This window comes from Vipera ursinii, assembly GCF_947247035.1.
Source record: "Vipera ursinii genome assembly, chromosome: 4".
NCBI lineage: Eukaryota > Metazoa > Chordata > Lepidosauria > Squamata > Viperidae > Vipera > Vipera ursinii.
The window spans coordinates 14,583,333-14,604,782 of record NC_139514.1 but is presented as its reverse complement, the minus strand read 5'-3'; the positions used below and the strand labels follow the sequence as shown (position 1 = coordinate 14,604,782).

The window sequence follows — 21,450 nt, the reverse complement described above, 5'->3', positions numbered from 1 at the left end:
TGCTCATCTCCGTTTCATAGCCGAAGAGCCAGCGCTTGTCCGAGGACATCTCCGTGGTCATGTGGCCGGCATGACTAGACGCCAAAGGCACACGGAATGCTGTTACCTTCCCACCGGAGTGGTCCCTATTTTTCTACTTGCATTTTTACGTGCTTTCGAACTGCTAGGTTGGCAGAAGCTGGGACGAGTAACAGGCGCTCACTCTGCTACGTGGCACTCGGGATTCGACCCGCCAAACTGCTGACCTTCCGATCGACAAGTTCAGCGTCCTAACCCACTGAGCCACCGTGTCCCTAGTAATTAAATGAAAAAGTATGAACTCATGAAGAGTATGAGATAGAAAGCAGAGGTGTCTGCAGACTGAATCCTCTCCAAATTTCATGCTAGAATTCCTAGATAAGGAAGATTCATGGAGCTGATGTTCCAACAGTGTCATGACACTACCTGCTCCTACAAAGAAGACTCATCTATAGTAACTATTAGCATGTGCTTGTCCGTATGTCTTGTCCTTGAATACCTTGCATGCTACACCTATTTTTTACTGTGCTTCAAAGATTCATGGTCCCACTTCAAGATGGGAAGTTACCTTCAGCAGAGATAAATCTGGATGCAGAGATCTAACCAAGAGTTAGTCCCAGTGAAACTATGGGATGCATCTGTTGATAACAAAAGGGGTACTTACCTATGGAACTACACCTACTAGCCAAACAGGACTGGGTGTAATGTATGTAGTAATTATCATGACCCATCAAAGACAGTAAGGCTCATTAAAAGCAGTTTGCAGGTGATGCCAAGGACTCCAGCAAACTGTCAGCAGTATTCAGGATGAAACATGCAGCATAAAGGCTGTCTCCCAGTACCCATTGATTTATTTGTCTGTGTCACTGAGGACTTCTTATCCTGCCTGTCAGTGAATAGTTATTATGCTGCAACCATTGGCAAAGGGAGATATGAGTTATAGCTAATCGGTACTTGTCTTTCTGTATCCTAAATGGAAAATAGATTTAAGGAGCCAGAAACAATCAACAGAATAAACTTGGGGGAAGAAAGTGAAATTGAGAAATCTGCTGGAGAGATTTGGAGAGCAGCATCTAAATCATACAGTCATACAAAAACCTCAAACAACAAAATAATCTATGAACAGAAGACATTTTACTTCATTATAACAAGAGAGTGATCATGAGCATGCAAATTAACAAACCATCCCAGACTGGGTATAAGTCCTATTCATTGTCAGACATGTGTATTAAATACATCTAATGAATTGCAAATGAAGCCACTCTCCTTTATTGCATTAGGAAAAATAAGACTAATCCCTTCTTTTCATGGAGATATTTTCCTGTTTTCCATTGATCTTCCCTAAAGTAGATGTGCACATTGTCTTATCAGCACAATTTTTACAATTCCTGATTGAATTTCATGCATTGCTATGCCACCATTTTTTTTTCCTAGGCATCACTTTAATTGCACTTCATTCTTCTTTCAAAAGACATAGTCGTGGCAGTATTGGCTTTGGGCTTAAGTGAATTATGCTCATGCCCTCGGCAAAAAGTGTTGACCTAAGCAGTTGTAGATCTGAATCATTCTGGTGTAATTGACTTGATTGCTCAAGAGCTATCTCACCAAGGTGCCTCTTGCGTCTCATGGGCATGTAATTATGGATATTCTCATGAGCCTGACAGAGAATAGAAGCTGATAAGTATTGACAAATATATGCCACTGGTAGAGTTATCGCTATATATTGATAACTTATCATTGATCCACATTTAGTCTCTTAAAACTGTTGTCATATTTTCCCTAAAAGTTGACCAAGTCTTAATCATTTCAGACATACTTCCTTTATCAGTATGTTCATTTTAATTACCTGCTGATACTTCCATTCAATTGAGGTCTGACTGAAAGTGAATGGAAACACGCTTTGGAGCCAAGGAAAAGCAGATAAAATATCCTTCTGCATCATGTTACTGCAGTAATCATATTGGCATCTGCCTAGCGTAGTTAATATTTTAAAATATTTTAAATCCACGTCCTGAGCATTTGGGTATTTTCTCAAATTCTGCTATTAGTGTCACTTAAATACCTTCAGGTTCTTGCAGACAGCTTCATGCTTAGTCGAGTTATCTCTAAGCAAACTCCCCCCCAAAAAAAACCCCCCTCTATTTGCACATCTAAAACAGATGGTCTCTGGAATGCAGACAGCAGACCACACTCTACGATCTATGCTCCAGTTGTACCTATTGTGGCTGACTCATACCAGGTGCCACAGGACTGTGACCTGTGAAAGTCCCTCTCTCAAAAGCATTTGGTTGTCATCAACACTGATGTATTTTATAAAACCATCTTTTCTTCCAAAGCCTCTTAGAGAACCTATCTATGTATCCTACTCTACTCCTTATTTCTTAAGCTTACTGGTTTATTATTTAGGAATAGAAGTCAAATTTGTTTATTTCTACGGTTTATGTTTTGCTCATTGTACCATATTGCAGCATTTAAGAAACAAGGTAACAATAATAATAATAAGTCTTTATTGATTAGCTGTTGGGCCATATCAAAGGGAAACAAGGTAAAATATTAAAAACTGAAGTCAGTGAATACAATTATATCCACTTATTTGCCATGTCACCATTCAGGACATTGTCATTTCATATATATATACATACATATGTATATGTACAGTATATGTATATGTATATGTATATATATATGTTTTCTGAGGTTTATATCTATCTATCTATCTATCTATCTATCTATCATCTATCTATCTATCTATCTATCTATCTATCTATCTATCTATCTACCTATCTCTATCTATCTATCTATCTATCTATCTATCTATCTATCTATCTATCTATCATCTATCTATCTATCTATCTATCTATCTATCTATCTATCTATCTATCTATCTATCTATTTATCTATCTATCTATGTAGGTCTTGGCGTATTCGAGTCTTTTCCCGTGTAGGACTGAGGGTGTCTTGGTGACATTTCGACGAGGTCCCACTCGTCATCTTCAGGCTGGTGTCTTCGGTTTTGTGCTTGTGCGAGCGAACACAAAACCGAAGACACAAGCCTGAAGATGACGAGTGGGACCTCGTTGAAACATCGCCAAGACACCCTCAATCCTACACAGAAAAAGACCCGAATACGCCAAGACCTACATACCTATACCCGTGAAAATCTACGAAAATATATGTGTGTGTGTGTGTGTGTGTATGTGTGTGTGTGTGTGTATGTGTGTATATGTTAAGTATTTGTTAAATAATTTAGAATACTTTGCTAGGCCCATATACATATACATACATACACACACATATACATATACATTACATATACATATACATACACATGCATGAAATGCTTTTCACAACAATATGACTCTTATTATTATTATTATTTATTAAACTTATATACCGCCCTTCTCCTGTAGGACCCAGGGCGGTTCACAAGGCAATTAAAACAACATTACAATACAAAAATTAATAACAAAATAGATTAAATTTTCCTTAATTAAAATCTAAAACCCCTACAACTCTGATTAAAAACCCAATTACAATAAGTTAAAAAAATTAAAAAAATCCTCAGTCCTGGCCGGAAAGCTCAAAGAGCCAGGTCTTCAGGTCCCGGCGGAACGAACGAAAATCAGGGGCAGTCCTAAGCTCTACGGGTAACTGGTTCCAGAGGGGAGGTGCGCCCACAGAGAAGGCCCTCCCCCTGGGTGTTGCCCGCCGGCAATCCTTTGCCGGTGGCACCCTGAGAAGGCCCTCCCTGTGGGAGCGCACAGGACGAAGGGAACTTGATGCCGGCAGCAGGTGTTCCCTCAGATACCCCGGACCCAATAAGGTAGTAAGGACTAGTTTTTAGGATGTTCCAAAGAAGACAATATGAATAAAGGGGAAACTTATTCTTAGCTGTCGGTTTACTATAGTCTTGCTTATAATGATATAGTGCAATTAAAAAGGAGATCAGTTGGAGGAGGGAAGTGGGAGAGGAGAAGGAGAAGGAGAAGGAAGGAGAAGGAGAAGATGATACTTTGTGGGAACAAATCTGTTTTTTTAAAACTCTGGATGTCCACCAGATGACAACAAACAGTAATAAATACAGAAAGTTAACAGAAAGCTTTTCTTAGACAAAAACTATCTATCTGCTCACTAAGGGTTTATACTGACTTGATGGCACATAATCAATCAACTCTAGCTATGGAAACTCTGTATAATAGGTGTAGGCATAAATGTCTTCAGGGATGAAAAAGCTGATTCAGGGTATGCATTGGTGTCAGGAATTGGAATACTAACTAACTACTAGTAGATAATGCTAGAATCTGTCAACATGTCACTGCCTGTGTCATTTCTGATGAAATCTAGGTTTGCTGCGTATTTACAATACCACTGGGGAGGATATCTCTATTCACATGGATCTCATAGTTCCAGAAACATGGGGAGTTGATGGTGAAATTCAAAATGTTTAAGGAATGTTACATTAAAATGAATAGTCATTTCAAGTTACCCTCTAATCCTTTAAGGTATGTTTGTCTTTTTGACAACTGGGCATCCTTCCAAAAAACAAAAAAACAAAAAACTAAGCTGGAATCATCTGCATTGTTCATGTGCATTGAACCTATTTGAGGTTAACAGACATATATAAAATAGAGAAATAACACTGCAGATGGGTGATTTGCAGCGTCTTAGTTTCCTATTTGTTACTGTTTTTTAACACCAGACGTGTCAATGGAAGACAAAATCACAAAGCTGCATCTCACTTATTATGGTCATTTCATTCATTCCCTGGAGAAAGCAATTATGCTTGGAAAAGATTAGTGGTAAAAGGAAATTAGGCTACCAAAGAACACAGTGGTCGGACACCATCAAAGCTGACACCATCCTGAACATAAAACACTCAAAGAAGTAGTGCAAGATCAGAAGATACAGAAGATATGGAGAGACCTGGCCCATAGAATCATCAAGAATTGGACAACACTGAATAGATAACATCATCACTGTATTCCAGTATTTGAGAGGCTGCCACAAAGAGGAGGGAGTCAACTTATTTTCCAAAGCACCAGATTGCAAGACAAGAAACAATGGATGGAAACTAATCAATAAGAGAAGCAACCTGCAATTAAATGAAACTTTTTAACAGTGAGGACAATTAATCAGTGGAACAGCTTGCCATCAAAGGTTCTGGGTGCTTCATCACTGGAGGTTTTTAAGAAAAGACTGGACAATCACTTGTCTGAAATGGTATAGGGTCTCCCAAATATGCTTTTTCATGAGGCAACTGGACTTTCTTTATTCTCTTTGAAGATGTCTCTCTTCTCCTCCAAGAAGCTTCTTCAGCTCTGACAGTCAGAGCTGAAGAAACTTCTTGGATGAGAAGTGAAATGTTTTCAAAGAGAAAAAAGAAAGTCCAGTTGTCTCATGAAAAAGTACATTTGGGCCAGCCCTGACCTGGATGACTGAGAATCTCCATAGACAGATATAGACAGGTACAGGGGGTTGGACTAGAAGACTTCGAAGGTCCCTTCCAGCTCTATTCTGATTGATTGCTTTTTAAAAACAGGACCTAGTAGTAAGGCATGGGACGCTGTGGCTCAGTGGGTTAGGACGCTGAGCTTGTCGATCAGAAGGTTGGCAGTTTGGCGGTTCGAATCCCGAGTGCCGCGTAACAGAGTGAGCACCTGTTACTCGTCCCAGCTTCTGCCAACCTAGCAGTTCGAAAGCATGTAAAAATGCAAGTAGAAAAATAGGGACCACTACGGTGGGAAGGTAACAGCGTTCTGTGCGCCTTTGGCGTCTAATCATGCCAGCCACATGACCACGGAGATGTCCTCAGACAAGCGCTGGCTCTTCGGCTTTGAAACGGAGATGAGCACCGGCCCCTAGAGTCGGAAACGACTAGCACGCATGTGCGGGGGAACCTTTACCTTTACCTTAGTAGTAAGGCAAATACTTGGCCTATTCCCTCCCTCCCTCCTTCCCATTTGAAGGGATTGGGCCGAGGATGTAGAACCATTCAAAGCCTCTATCCTTCCAGCAGATTGTTGCCCAATTCCTCCATGCATTTTCCACTTTGGAAAACTGGCCTTTGTTGCTGAGGATGAAGGCTTTTCTAGTCTCTAATATGAATTCTTGCTGCTGACATCCTGGGTCCTATGGATTCCTCCATCTCAGAAAAAATATGTATTTTAGATTACCACCCAAATCATCCAAATCCACTAGAAAGCATCACACTGTGTATTTAAATGTACCCTATCAATTTCATTGTGTGGCAATATTGAGATAAAGCTGAGAACAGCATGGGATTCTTGCTCTAAATTCATTTTGTGTCTGATACAAATTTGCAAGAATTAAACTTTTGATCAATGGCTTGCAGTTTCCAGGTTCTACACTCAGCAGGCTGTGAGGGAAGTCAGAGATGTCACATTATCAATTCAAATGCCTTGTCAGCATGGCAATAAACTCAAATTACTATGTCTTGAGAGGGTATTTCTTATTTGGGGGAACTTTAGAGATGCGATGAAGTTGTTCCACATGTCTTCTGGTTCAAGAGAAGAAAGGCAAAGAAATAAAAGGTATATTTGCTGCTCTAGAGAAAGCTCCAATTCTGGGAAAGGTGGAAGGAAAGAGAAAGGGACAACTAACAGCAAAGTGGATTGATTCAGTTTATTTTATTTTTTATTATAGCCAACTCTGGGTGGTGTTGAATGCAACTTTGAAAGACCGGGTTAGGGAAAAGCCATCATGGAGAAAATCAACTTATCTATCATTAAGAATCAACAATGCTATTATGATGTATAATTAATGAACAAATGAATCGACATATTATTTATTTATTTATTTTATTTTATTTTAATTCCATTTATATCCCGCCCTTCTCCGAAGACTCAGGGCGGCTTACAAGCTTAGCAGTAGCCTTCATTCTATGTATATGCCTGCTTATTAGGACTTTCACACACACACCCAAGCGGCATTATTACAAAGTCAGCTTAATTGCCCCCAACAATCTGGGTCCTCATTTTACCTACCTTGGAAGGATGGAAGGCTGAGTCAACCTTGAGCCTGGTGCGACTCGAACCTGCAGTAATTGCAGGCAGCTGGTGTTACTTAAGGAGGCATTAGCCCACTGCTCCACCAAGGCTCTTGCTAAGACCAAAATTATCTAAGACAGAAAAGTACAATGAAGCCCATTGTTTTATATATGTATTATTATAAAACAGTGGGTTTTGTTGTATTTTTCTTTCTTAGTTAATATGTTATTATGTTGATTCATCCGTTGATTCATTATGATACACACAATATTTCAGTAGGATTGTTAGATTTATCCAAATTAATAAGGGATCAGTTGTAATCGAATGTGCTTATTAAATTGTTAGCAAGAAAGTTCATTGTCTGCACCCTAGTGCCAAGGTCTTGATGCAAAAATCTATTTTCTCAGGCTGGGTTATAAATTTTTTTGTTCCTCACAAGGACAAGCATGATGAAAAGGAATCTGGCCTGATCTGTTTGTTTAAGTTTTATTTAAAGCCAGTAACAAATTTTATTAAAAGGCATAAGCTCACTTTGTCAGCTTCATGCAGTGCCTGAACTGATGTAAGATTTAAATTGGGATGAGGTAGGTTTGGTGAGGAGAAAATGTTATTATGCAAATGCAGGTCACCAGTGAGGCAGATAGACTGAGGAGGTATCTCATCAATTAGCAATTCCAGTTGTGTTAAAAACCCATTGTGTTAGATGAGGCCTGTTGAGGTAGCCTAAAACCTTTTGACTTTTGTCAGCTTGGCAGTCTCTTGCTCTATAATGCTGGTGTATAATAATTTCTTTTTTCAAAATCATCAACTTTGGGATTTGTAATCAAGGAAAGTAAAAATAACTTGGGGAACGATTTCTTTGTCCTTGTTTTCAGTCTTAATGTCAACTTTGTGTCATTAACTCTTTCGTTAAAAGTCTGGTTTGGTCCCCCAATATTGCTTGGACTCCTCACTTCAGCAGATCTGATGAACAGCTCAAAAAGTATTCTGTGTTTTTGGTTCACAATCCCCTGATGGAACATAATTTGCTTTTATTTTTTGCCCAAAGGGGCAAAATGAACAATCAGTTAAATTCTTGTGGGCAGATCAAGGAGTTTTGAATTTCATTAATTAGGGGGGAAGCTGAGGGACATTTATGTTTGTCTTTCTTCATTTACATCTGTCTATTGCCTCTCTAGCTTTTCACACTTTAACTGAGTTCAGGGGAAAACATCAGGAGGTTATTTAAATCCTAGGAAAACATCATATACTTCTTGGGGCTTTTTCAGATCTGGACATTTGGGCAGACCAATGGAGAGATGCTTAATACAGAAAATAAACAGACAAAAGTATTCTGCACTGAAATAGTGAAATACGAGGTAGTCCTTGACATACAACCAAAATTGAGCCTAAAATTTCCATTGTTAAGACAGTTGTTAAGTGACGTTTCTTGCCACAGCTGTTAAGTGAATCACTGCAGTTGTTAAGTTGGAAACATGGTTAAGTCCCATTGACTTTGCTTGTCTCATAAAAGCTGATCACATGATCCCAGGACACTGCAACCGTAATAAATATGAGCCAGTTGCCAAGCATCTGAATTTTGATCATGTGATCACAGGGGTGCTGCAATGGTTGTAAGTATGAAAAATGGTCATAAGTCACTTTTTTTTGCAGTGTTGCTAAAGGAGTGGTTGTAAGTCAAGGACCACCTGTATGTGGCAAATTCCTATATTTATAGATATGAATATAATTGTCTGGCTCCTCATGATGCAATTAGACTTTTTTGCATTGTTTCAATATGACTTCATTAACTCTATCCAAGTGGTAATAAAGTGGGATAGCAAAATTGTTACTTACATGCAAATTGAAGTGTGGCTTCCCTGCTCAAAATGCTACCATAGACATTGGTGGTAAAACACTGATATTGCCCAGCATCTTTTATTTCACTGGGATTGTTGATAATAAGGCTTCCTTCTATCACACTGTAACGGTAATCACTTTCTATGTCTAACTCAGTTCCATTCCGGAGCCACCTTGGAAGAAAACAAAAAAATAGCTCAATAAGTTTCAAGAAGACACAGACGGCGGAAAAGAAATTTTGATGCCATTGATGAGATCACTTTTTTCTGGCCTTTAGCTTAGAAAGGTTGCAAGTAAAAAAGTACTTTACACTGACTTGGAATCAAAATAGACAGCTCAACTCCATTGCTAAAACATGTTGGTGGGTCTTATTACAGGTGGGGATGAGACAGCATACAGGGTGGAGGTACAAAAACTATCCATATGGTGTTGTGACAACAATATGCATCCGGAACATTGGCAAGATGAAAGAGATGGTGCTAGACTTCCGGAGGAAAAAGGAGGAACCTGCCCCACTTTACATCGGGGAGGACTGTGTGGAGAGAGTTTCCTCCTTTAAATTTCTGGGAGTCTACCTCTGCGAAGATCTGACCTGGAAAGTTAATACAACCCAGGAGGCCAGAAAGGCCCAACAGAGGCTTCACTTTCTCAGGGTCTTGCAGAAGAACAGGGTAGAACAACGGCTTATGACCCTCTTTTACCGGTCTACTATAGAGAGCGTCATCTCGTATGGTATTGTGGTTTGGTATGCTGGTCTGACAGCCGCGGACAGGAAAGCATCACAGAGGGTGGTGAGCACAGCACAAGACATTGTGGGCTGTCCCCTGACACCACTGGATGACATCGCCAGGGCTCGCTACTTTGGAAGAGTGAGGAAAATTCTCAGAGATGACTCACAACCTGGATGGTATCTCTTTACTCTCTTACCATCGGGTAGGAGATATAGGAGTATAGCCAGCCGTACCAACAGGCTGAAGAACAGCTTTTATCCATGGGCTGTTAGGCTTTTGAACGGGATATAATTTTATAAACTTTATGCATGATTGACTTGCGAGGCCGGTGTGTTGTGCAATTAGCTCACATGGTGTAATAAGATGGAGGGTTTGTGTCACTGTAAGTTGGGGGTGGGGGCACGAAGGGAGGCTCAGCCAATCTCAATGTATACATGGTTGTACTTTGACAATAAAGGTTCATTCATGTTAGCTACCTGTAGGCTGGGGCAGGATTTCCTCTGGCTTGACAACTGAGGGACACTTTCTTCTCCTCTGAATCCATGGGGAAGATCACGTGGTCAGGTTCTTGCATAAACATTGGCCCATAATCGACACCCTCTGTGAAGACAAAAAGGAACATTTCCTTCAGAGGCTACAAGGGAAAGCTCTTGCTCAGAACTATGAGTTACGAGTCTTGGTTCAGTATAAATTTTTGTGATCTACTTCAGAAACAATTCATTCACTTCCCCAATCATCAAATGATACAAAGCATTATAACTAGAAAACATATATCTAGAATTGCCAAGTACTCAGAAGGTCTTTTAGATCAGGTTTTATCAGTAAGCTAACCAAGATGTAGTATGGCTCTGGTAGAACCACACATATACCCACACATACACTTTGTAGCCTCACCCTTTGCTGTAATATGCTACCCAGAGTAATCTATGCATGAGTTGGGTAACTTATATAAATTTGCTCAATAAATAAAATAAATAAATAGAAGCTTCTGGCAATCTAGATTCAAGACTCAGAACACTGTCATTCGATCTTGATCTCTCAAACTGAAGTGGAACAGCAGGCATTTCAACATGATTGAAAGGCACATGAACCGAAGTTATTTTTACCATCCAAACTAATCCTGAGTAGCCAATCCTATCCAAAATTTGAAACAAAAGTACCTCTTCGATAGTCTTCAAAAAGCTACTTCCAACAAAACATCATGGGACTGATTTTATTAATTTCAAAGGTCAGTGTGGGAAAATTTACAGGATCCATTTCAGAGATTTATTTATTTATTTATTTATTTTAATTCCATTTATATCCCGCCCTTCTCCGAAGACTCAGGGCGGCTTACAAGCTTAGCAGTAGCCTTCATTCTATGTATATGCCTGCTTATTAGGGCTTTCACACACACCCAAGCGGCATTATTACAAAGTCAGCTTATTGCCCCCAACAATCTGGGTCCTCATTTTACCTACCTCGGAAGGATGGAAGGCTGAGTCAACCTTGAGCCTGGTGGGATGCGAACCTGCACTAATTGCAGGCAGCTGGTGTTACTTAAGGAGGCATTAGCCCACTGCTCCACCAAGGCTCTTATCAATCCAACCCCCTTGGACTCTCAGATTTAATGTTCTATCAATGTTCATGTTTGCAAGGCCAGTTATTAAGGGGACTTCGTCTCTTGTGGATCAGCCATTTACTCAGTGTTTTCAAAATCAATCACAGCCAATTTTCAAAGACAAAATAAGTAGTTGAATTACTTATTAGGCTAAACTGCCTGCTTAATCCAAATGTGTGCCTGGCCATGTTATTTATCATTTAACTCTTTAACTAAGTCTACCATCCATTCTAAGTGAAATTTGGCTTTCCCATAAACCAAGGAAAGGTACACTGTATAAAATACAGGACTGGGGATGCTGAAGTGCCAAGAAATTGCTTAAATTACTTAAAAAGATAGAATTACATGTATAAATGGGTTGGGGCAGTGGTGGTATTCAAATATGTGAACAACCGGTTCTCTGTGTGGATGCTGCTTCCTGAAGTCCATTCTGGGCCTGGGCAACAAAAAATTAGCTACCGGTTCTGCCAAAGTAGTGCAAACCATCTGAATCCCACCACTGGGTGGGGGTCTATCATACATATAAAAGGACTATGCAGTTTAAATTAGCGCTTTGCAGAAAAAAAAGAGTGTCTTCTATTCCCCCCCCTTGGTTTGAAAGAGAATATGCTTTCATGATGCATTTCAAATATATTTCAAAGGAAACACGATGAGTGAATATCTTCTGCTTACTTAGTTAAGAAATGGGCAGAAGTTGAATCTGTGCAACATGTCTTTTATTGTATAATATGCCTCTCTATAGAGATCGGAGGAGCATTCATGTAAGGGGTTACAAAAAAGGAAGATGGTGGTCCTGCCAGTTTTAAATTTGAGCTGTACATTATGATTGCATGGGACTTTGATCATAAAAGAGGTATCTGCAGGAAGAATCAAGAAAGTCAACATGTCATCTAGAACCACACAACCAAAGACCTTTATCTTTTTTTTTACTTGTATTGAACGTGCAATAGCAACCATGTTGACTTTTGATATTTTTATGGACGCCTCTGTCTGTGAGGAAGTTTGAACTATAAGAATGACTAACTAACTCCAAGTAACCATCTAGTTTCTAATCAACCGATATAAGCAGTACAGAATAGCAGCTTTTTGTTTGCTGGTGAAAATGTTTCCCATTGATTTTCTGCTTGTCATGATCCAGCCAGAAGAAAAAGAAATTGAAAATGTTAACTTCCTGGAAATTAGTTAAAGGACTTGTAGCACGTTGCATAAACACTACTCTACATAAATAAATGACAGAATAATTTGCTTTGTGTCTTTCTGTTCCTAATCCCCATGATTGAATGCTCTTAAACAAACCAATGATTTTCATCTGCTAATTTGAAAGTTTTGTGCAGACACAAAACCACTTTGCTGCCTAAACATTTGCATGATTTGGTCCTTCTCAACAGACTTAATGATTCAGATCAATCCTTGTCAATTTGGTTTCTCAGAGGAACACAAAAGGGATTCCTAGCAAATTACATATATGACTATTGGCAACCTATCTCTGGAAGATTTATCTGAACACATCTGTAGATATTTATTTTTCATTACATTTCCACACCACCCAACTTCAAAAGATCAGAGTGGTTTGCAGTAGATAAAGACAACACTAGCAGTAGAATATATAACTATGCAAAAAAACAAAACAAAAAACCTAACAACAAAGAAGAAAGCAATACATCTTTTTTTTTTTTAAAAAAGATGACATTTTAGTTGGTAAAGATTTTCAGGAAAAAATGCCACTGTGTTCACTGGGGCTCACTTCATGTAAATTGGTAGAGACTGTAGATCGGTAGAGATTGTAATGTCAACTTTCTTTTTCAGACCTGAAAAGGATCAAATGATCTGAAATATATCTAGAATCCTACAAATATCACGACAGGACTTACACTTTACACAAACTGTGGATTGCTGTGTACAGCACTTTTAGATATTTCACTGTTGTGATACACGGTTTTATAAATCACTGTTTCTGACTCTTAAACGGATTTAGGATTACAGTCTTTAAATTGTCTTCTGTTTATGTACTTTTGGAGAAAGTGGTAAGCTACATTAAGAGTTTACAAAAGTATATCTCTCTCTCTCTTTTCTAATCAGCTAATAAAAAGCCAAGAAACGGGGCCCTTGGCACATTCCAAGCCCCAAGCCAGAGTACATAGCCAAGTTTCTAAACCATTATGAAAGGTCAAAATGATTGGGTCCATTTTAATCTCTGAATGAGTCCAAACAGCAGGACCTATAGCAGAGAAGGCCCATCTTGTAGTTCCCATCAGTTGGCTCTATGTAGCTGATGGGATCCACAACATGCCAAATTTGCTGGATTGAATTGGACTAATTGGAAAAAGATGGCCCCTAAGGTAGCCTAGTCCAAGCCACTTAGGGCTTCAAAAGGGGATGATCAGCAACTTAAATTGTACCTGGAAACACACCTGTGCCAGTGCAGCTCACTCAGTAGTGGTCTTGCATATGCCATTTATACAGCACGATTTACTACCGTGCAGCTGCATTTGAAGTTTGAACATTATTCAAAGGATCCATGTAGAGTAGGGGTGTCAAATTCGCAACGTCACGTGACGTGTCGCAAAATAGCGTGACTTTTTTTGCCATTGCCGGCAATGAGGTGGCTGCATTTTCGCTATGATGCATCTGGCCCGCAGGCTGGCAGTTTGACACCCCTGATGGAGAGTGTGTTACAGTCATCTAAGCAAGAGATTACAAGGGCCTGGATGACACTGAGCAAGTCCTCCTGGTCCAAGAATGGGTGCAACTAATGCATCACCTAAAGGAACAGGAGTCATTAAACTAGAAGGATTTCCAGAGTGAACACCAGGTCTGAGCACCAGAGTAGCAGATGGAAGAACTGGTCTCTGGAGGCTCCAATTATACACAGCCACTCAGTCTTGCTTGATTTGAGCTGGATCCATCTCATCCCATCCAGACCCCAACTGCTTCCAGTTATTGGGATAAAACATAAACAGCAACACTCAGAGGGCCTGGAATCTGGATACAGTTTTGGGTTAGGAGTGGGAAGACCCCAGATTCAAATCAATTCTTAGCCATAGGATGGATCCAGCCAATAATTCTTTCTCAACCTGACTTGATGTGGTGAAAAAAAAACCTGAAGGAAGAAAGTATTATACAATATGTCCTGCAATAAAGGGTAGGATATGCATACAATGAAAATATAAACAAAGATTGTCGATACACTTTCAAACATTGCGAGCCTTAATGGTAACATTACTCAAAAACACATAATTGCCGAGGAAGTAATGTAATTAGAATTATTAATTTTATTTATTAATAAAATAATTGATAACATATAATGCATAGAATACATTATCAATTAATTGATAATAAAAGTATAATTTTATTCATTAAATTATTATTAATTAGAATTATTATTTATTTATTTATTTATTATTTTATTTGTTAAACTTATATACCGCCCTTCTCCCGTAGGACTCAGGGCGGTTCACAAGGTGTTTTTTTAAAAAAAACAACAATACAACAATTACAAAAATTAAGAACAATTAAAATGATTACATTAACCTTGAATAAATAAAAATCCCAATTAGAATCCAATTAAAACCCCAATTAATACTCTCAGTCCAGGCATGAAAGCTCAAAGAGCCAGGTCTTCAGGTCCCGGCGGAATGAGCAAAGGTCAGGGGCAGTCCTGAGCTCTACGGGCAGCTGGTTCCAAAGGGCCAGTGCACCCACAGAGAAGGCCCTCCCCTTGGGTATTGTCCGCCGGCAATCTTTTACTGGCAGTACCCTGAGAAGACCCTCCCTGTGGGAGCGCACAGGACGAAGGGAGCTTGATGCCGGTAGCAGGTGCTCCCTCAGATAATTATTATTAATTATCCAAATTTATTCCTAAAGAAAGAATTAGACTAGATTATTATCACACTTGTAATGGCCATATTACTATTTTGTCTAATTGTTGATATAAAGGTCCTTAAAGCTGTGTCTGGCATTTTAAAATATAAACAAAGAAAACGGGTAAAGCAGGATTGATAACCAATCAGGGGGGGAAAAAAGCTCAGCAATAAAGACCAAACTGTGGTTGGATGATTCAGTGCTGAGAGCTGCCGAATCCATAGTTCTAAATTCCCAAAGGTCAAAATTCTCTAAGCTGACTGCAGACCAAGTTGTGTTTTCTAACTTTGGTTATAATTTGTAAGCAAGAACATAAAATGGGAGGAGAAATTAATAGGTTATAACAAATCATGACAAGGATGTTGATACATAATAAATCAATGACTTTCCTTAACAAAGACAGATCTATTGAGAAATAAATGCAGACAAGCATATGTTATCACTTAATTCCATTAATTTCCCCAGGGCAATATTACTTTTCTCCTGCTTTTCATCAAGATTTTAGTAACACCTGTCAATTGTCAGCCTTCTCCAGTTCTGAGCTTCAGCAACTTTCCTACAAATTCTAAATTGCAATATATGTTATCAAGCTGTAGCAGTATTTCATCAACCTTGATAGCTTAAAGATATGTGAATTTTGATTCCCAGAATTTCCTGGCCAACCTACTGGCCAGGGAATTCTGGGAATTGAGGTCCACACTTTTTCAAGATGCCAAGGTTGACAGTTACTGAGTTAAAATTATGTGAGTCTGCATAAATGTCAATTGATATTAATGTCTCCCTCCCCAAGTACGAATATAACATTTCAATTATTCACATACAGCTTCAGCAAATTATTAAACCCTCCCATGCAAAATGTGGATACCTTTGATACCTTTGGAGTGTATGTTTCCTTAAAATTCACAGCTTTATGCCTATTTTGGTACACAGCTTGTTTGTAATATCTACAACTTATTCTGTTCATATAAAAATTAAATATATCCATTTAAAATATGTGATTTCCCCTAATGTTTCCAAATAGCCTCAAAAGCCTTAGGAAACAGTATTTTGTATTAATTTGTTCACCACCCCCCTCTTTGTGGCAGCCCCTTAATTATTGGAATGCTGCTATCCTGTTTCCCCTAGTCCTTCTTTTCATTAAACTAGACATATCCAGTTCCAGCAACTGTTCTTTGTATGTTTTAGCCTCCAGTCCGCTGATGATACAGGGCGGAGGTACAAAAACTATCCATATGGTGTTGTAACAACAACTTGCACCTGAACATCGGCAAGACGAAAGAGATGGTGCTAGACTTCCGGAAGAAAAAGGAGGGACCTGCCCCACTTTACATCGGGGAGGACTGTGTGGAGACAGTTTCCTCCTTTAAATTTCTGGGAGTCTACATCTGCGAAGATCTGACCTGGAAAGTTAATACAACCCAGGTGGCCAGAAAGGCCCAACAGAGGCTTCACTTTCTCAGGGTCTTGCGGAAGAACAGGGTAGAATAATGGCTTATGACCCTCTTTTACCGGTCTACTATAGAGAGCGTCCTCCTGTACTGTATTGTGGTTTGGTATGCTAGTCTGACAGTCGCGGATAGGAAGGCATTACAGAGGGTGGTGAGCACAGCACAAGACATTGTGGGCTGTTCCCTGACACCACTGGATAACATCGCCAGGGCTCGCTACTTTGGAAGAGTGAGGAAAATTCTCAGAGATGACTCACACCCTGGACGGTATCTCTTTACTCTCTTACCATCGGGTAGGAGATATAGGAGTATAGCCAGCTGTACCAACAGGCTGAAGAACAGCTTTTATCCATGGGCTGTTAGCTTTTGAATGGGATATAATTTTATAAACTTTATGCATGATTGACTTGTGAGGCCGGTGTGTTGTACAATTAGCTCACATGGTGTAATAAGATGGAGGGTTTGTGTCACTGTAAGTTAGGGTGGGGACATGAAGGGAGGCTCAGCCAATCTGAATGTATACATGGTTGTACTTTGACAATAAAGATTAATTGATTCATTCACCTTTGTTGCTCTTCTCTGCACTCTTTCTAGAGCAGGGGTGTCAAACTTGCCATGTCATGTGATGTGTTGTGATGTATTGCGACTTTTTCCCCATTACCAGAGCTGGGCTCAGTGCGATTTCAGCATGACACATCTGGCCAGCAGTTTGACATCCCTGTTCTAGAATCTCAACATATTTTTTATATCATGGTGACCAATATGGATGCAATATTTCAACTGTGGTCTTACCAAGGCTTTATAAAGTGGTACTAAAACTTTACATGACCTTGCTTCTAAAGGTAAAGGTAAAGGTTCCCCTGCACATGCGTGCTAGTTGTTTCCAACTCTAGGGGCTGGTGCTCATCTCTGTTTCAAAGCCGAAGAGCCAGTGTTTGTCCGAGGACATCTCCATGGTCATGTGGCTGGCATGACTAGACGCCAAAGGCGCACATAACACTGTTACCTTCCCACCGTAGTGGTCCCTATTTTTCTACTTGCATTTTTATGTGCTTTTGAACTGCTAGGTTGGCAGAAGCTCACTGTGCTACATGGCACTTGGGATTCGACCCGCCAAACTGCCGATCTTCTGATTGACAAGCTCAGCGTCCTAAACCACAGAGCCACCATGTCCCTTGATCTTGCTTCTATCCCTCTGTTAATGCAACCTAGGACTGCATTGGTTTTTTTGGCTGCTGCCTCACACTTCTGACTTATATATAAGTGATTGTCCACTAAGACTCCAAGATCCCTCCTGCAGTTACTACTATTGAGCCAGGTATCACCTATGCTACACCTGTGCATCAGGATATTTTATATGAAAAAGAAATCTGTGGCAAATTTTTCAAGCATCCAATACCAGATGCTTTGTGTTGTCTTGCTTATTATGATGATAATAAGAATGAATGGCTGTAATTTGAGGATTTTCTGTATTTGCTCATGGTAATGAAACAGGCCAGAAGACAGAGTTAGGACTCAGCATGGGCTCATCTGGATATATCCACTTGAACCCATGCAAAAGATTTCTTCCTATATGTCAGTGAATGTTGGAATGAAAGCTTTATAATCTCTGTTGCATTCTCAATTACTGAACCCATCTAGAATGGCAGTCAAGCTGCCATTTTGCCCTAAAAAACTGGACACCAGAACTCTAAAAGATCTATTGTGACATATGTATGAGCCATTTATAATGCTTTTGCTATTGTAGACTTTGCTGCATCTCTAAGACCAGAAGAAGAGAACCTGCTACATATTTTAAGAACCAAGAGTATAATATTTTTTGTAGTTACAGAAACTGCAAGTGGTGTGAATGACATTGTGTGGATCTGTTTTTTGTACCTGTCCAGTTTTGTTAATTTTGCCATCTTTTACTCCTTTATCTTGATTATTATGATACTTATTTCTGTATCCTTAGCACTTTCTTATTGTGAACTGTCCAAGGCCATTAAGAGTTGAGTGGTATTTAAGTAAATAAATATGTTCTGTGTACGCGCCTGTACACACACACACACACACACACACGCACACACACAGAGAGAGAAACTTTCTACTACAACAACTACAATCTGAAATGTTTTCTCTTCTGAACTTCATTAGGAACTTTCATCTACCACTGACGACCTTCCATCCTTCCGAGGTAGGTAAAATGAGGACCCAGATTGTTGGGGGCAATAAGCTGACTTTGTAAAAATGCCGCTTGGGCCCCCCGAAAGCCCTAATAAACAGGCATATACATAGAATGAAGGCTATTGCTAAGCACATTGATTTGTGCTTCTTAGATTGTAAGCCGCCCTGAGTCTTCGGAGAAGGGCGGGATATAAATGGGATTAAAAAAAATGGATGAAATTTTGTTTATTTTTTTCCTTTCCCTTCATGCTTTTTAAAGTATATGTTTCTTTACTGTATGTATGTATTTATGTGTGTGTGTATGTTTATATGTATGTATATATATATATGTATATCTATCTGTCTGTCTGTCTATATATCTCTATATCTATCTATCTATGTGTATGTGTGTGTGTGTGTGTGTGTGTGTGTGTGTATTTGTTTGTTTTATTCTGCTGTTTTATTCTTTATTCAAAACACCATGAACTGCTTTGTTGCAACTGAACAGGAAGTTGGATATAAATATATCAAGAATAATAAATAAAACATTCACATAAAAAAGCCCAAATATGTTGCAATACAATTTTCTTTTCTTTTTCTTTTTACACTGGAAATCTGTTTTAATACAATTGATCACCTTATCACATTCTCTTGGCCTTGGAGAGAAGATACAGGGGCTGTCTTTCAAAGGGAAGCAATTCTACTATCTACTGAAAGGGCCTTGTTGATGTTAACAGACAATTGGATTGACAGCTCAGCGCCATTGATTTAAATGGTCTATTCTAAGTATGTTGAAGCCTGAACTAAACGTAATTCAGTTTCAGAGCCTGCTGGGAGAAAATCGAGGTAATCAGTTCTGCTACCTCTCTTGGTTGTTCAAACTACTTTTACTGTTAGGAGATTTTTCTTGAAGCTCAGATGATTTTTTTCCCTTTCCTGTAACTTAAAACTATTGTTCTGTGTTCTTCATTCTGGAATAGGAGAGAGCACTGTGGACATTTTGTCCAAGGTGACATCTTTCAGGTAATTATAAGAGTGTGCTACCTCATCCCTACTCAAGCTCCTTGGCTCACATATCCAGTTCCCTTCATTTCTGTTCGTAGGACTTGTTTCTGGTCTCTGAATCTCCCTTGTTGCCATTCTCTTAATCTCCACCTAAGTATTTGCTTCTGGCCCTTTTAAAGCATGATTCTCACAACTGAACACAGTCCTTGAGATTGGCTAATTTAATAGAAAGAGAAGTGTTACGATAGTTCCCTAAAGTGGCTATTATTCATTAGTTCAGACATCACTTTTCACTTTTGTATTGATTTTTTGACTATTTCCTTTCAATTTACAATTGCTGTGTACCAGCTTCAGATTGTGAGTGTTCATGGTCTTTCAATTAACCTTCATTATTGTGGAAACAGGCATTCTGAATTCATTTCTGAATCTATTTTTGCAAATTTCAGGCTAGTGTACATAGACAGCAAATCCAATTAAATTAACAATCTTCTTCTTCTTCTTCTTCTTCTTCTTCTTCTTCTTCTTCTTCTTCTTCTTCTTCTTCTTCTTCTTCTTCTTCTTCTTTTCCTCTCCTCCTCCTCCTCCTCCTCCTCCTCCTCCATAAACTGATTTCTTTTGTTAATTGCACTATATAATTGTAGCAGTTCGAAAGCATGTAAAAATGCAAGTAGAAAAATAGGGACCACAATGGTGGGAAGGTAACAGTGTTCCGTGCACCTTTGGCGTCTAGTCATGCCGGCCACATGACCCCGGAGACGTCCTCGGACAAGTGCTGGCTCTTCGGCTTTGAAACGGAGATGAGCACCGGCCCCTAGAGTTGGAAACGACTAGCACGCATGTTCGGGGGAACCTTTACCTTTACCTATATAATTGTAAGCAAGATTATAGTGAACTGAGAGCTAAGAATAAGTTTCCCCTTTCTTCATATTCTCTCCTTTGGAACACCCTAAAAACTAATCCTTGCTACATTATGGAAGAGTCATGCACTGTGTGAAATTCAGCCAGTTTTCAGATTTCTATCATTCTTGTGGGTGCAAATAAGTGCAGCTGAAAGCTGAAAGATACTCTAGTTGCTTGAGTCTGGGGAAATCTGTTTCTATATTTCATAGAAAAGGATAACAAAATGTTTGATTGCACATAGTAGAACAGACAATAAAACACTCTTTTGATCCAGTGTTATGGGCTTTTCTGACACCAGTGGTTTTTACTTGATGAAAAGGACTTAAACAATAGTCAAGGTCATGTACTCCAAGTCCAACAAGGGGAAAAAAGATACATGAGGAGATGTTGCTCCCTAAACTACAAGACTGGAACTGATAGTTTTAAGCTTGATAGAAACCTTGGAGCTAATACCCTTAAAACCCTGATACTCATGAGGGGTTAGGCTTCCTAGATCGATCTCCCTTCGCTTGTCACAGAGCTCAGCACTGAGAACTGGCAGATCCGGGATGCAAAAATCAGGCAACCGCGACTCAGCAGTGAGAGATGTAACCATTTTTACTTTTTTTAAAAAGAAAACCATAAACTGAGGGTGGGGTTTAAGGGTCTTGCTATAAAATAATACTAAACATGAGTAAAGCTCATCAGGAAAAGGAAAATCCATCTGAATAATTTATTCTACTGTAGATGTTACACACACACACACACACAAATACTGTACATACATGCATACACACACACATACAGAAACAATTTCCTCCTGTGAAAAGATTTACAAAATATATGTCAAACAATAACATTCGATTTGATAGAATCCTTGGAGCTAATACCCTTAAACCGTTTTGGCGGTTCTTCTA

General features: G+C 39.2%; 1 protein-coding gene across 1 annotated transcript in view; it reads right to left on the bottom strand.

The window, feature by feature from the left end:
- Window positions 1-21,450, bottom strand: part of CNTN5 (contactin 5) — a gene marked incomplete at both ends in the record, with an annotated part of 284,514 nt that overhangs the window by 256,861 nt on the left and 6,203 nt on the right. The window contains 2 exons of the mRNA XM_083362597.1: window positions 8,862-9,037; window positions 10,072-10,195. Of these exons, the coding sequence (XP_083218723.1) occupies window positions 8,862-9,037; window positions 10,072-10,195 (300 nt within the window). The remainder of the gene's footprint in view (window positions 1-8,861; window positions 9,038-10,071; window positions 10,196-21,450) is intronic.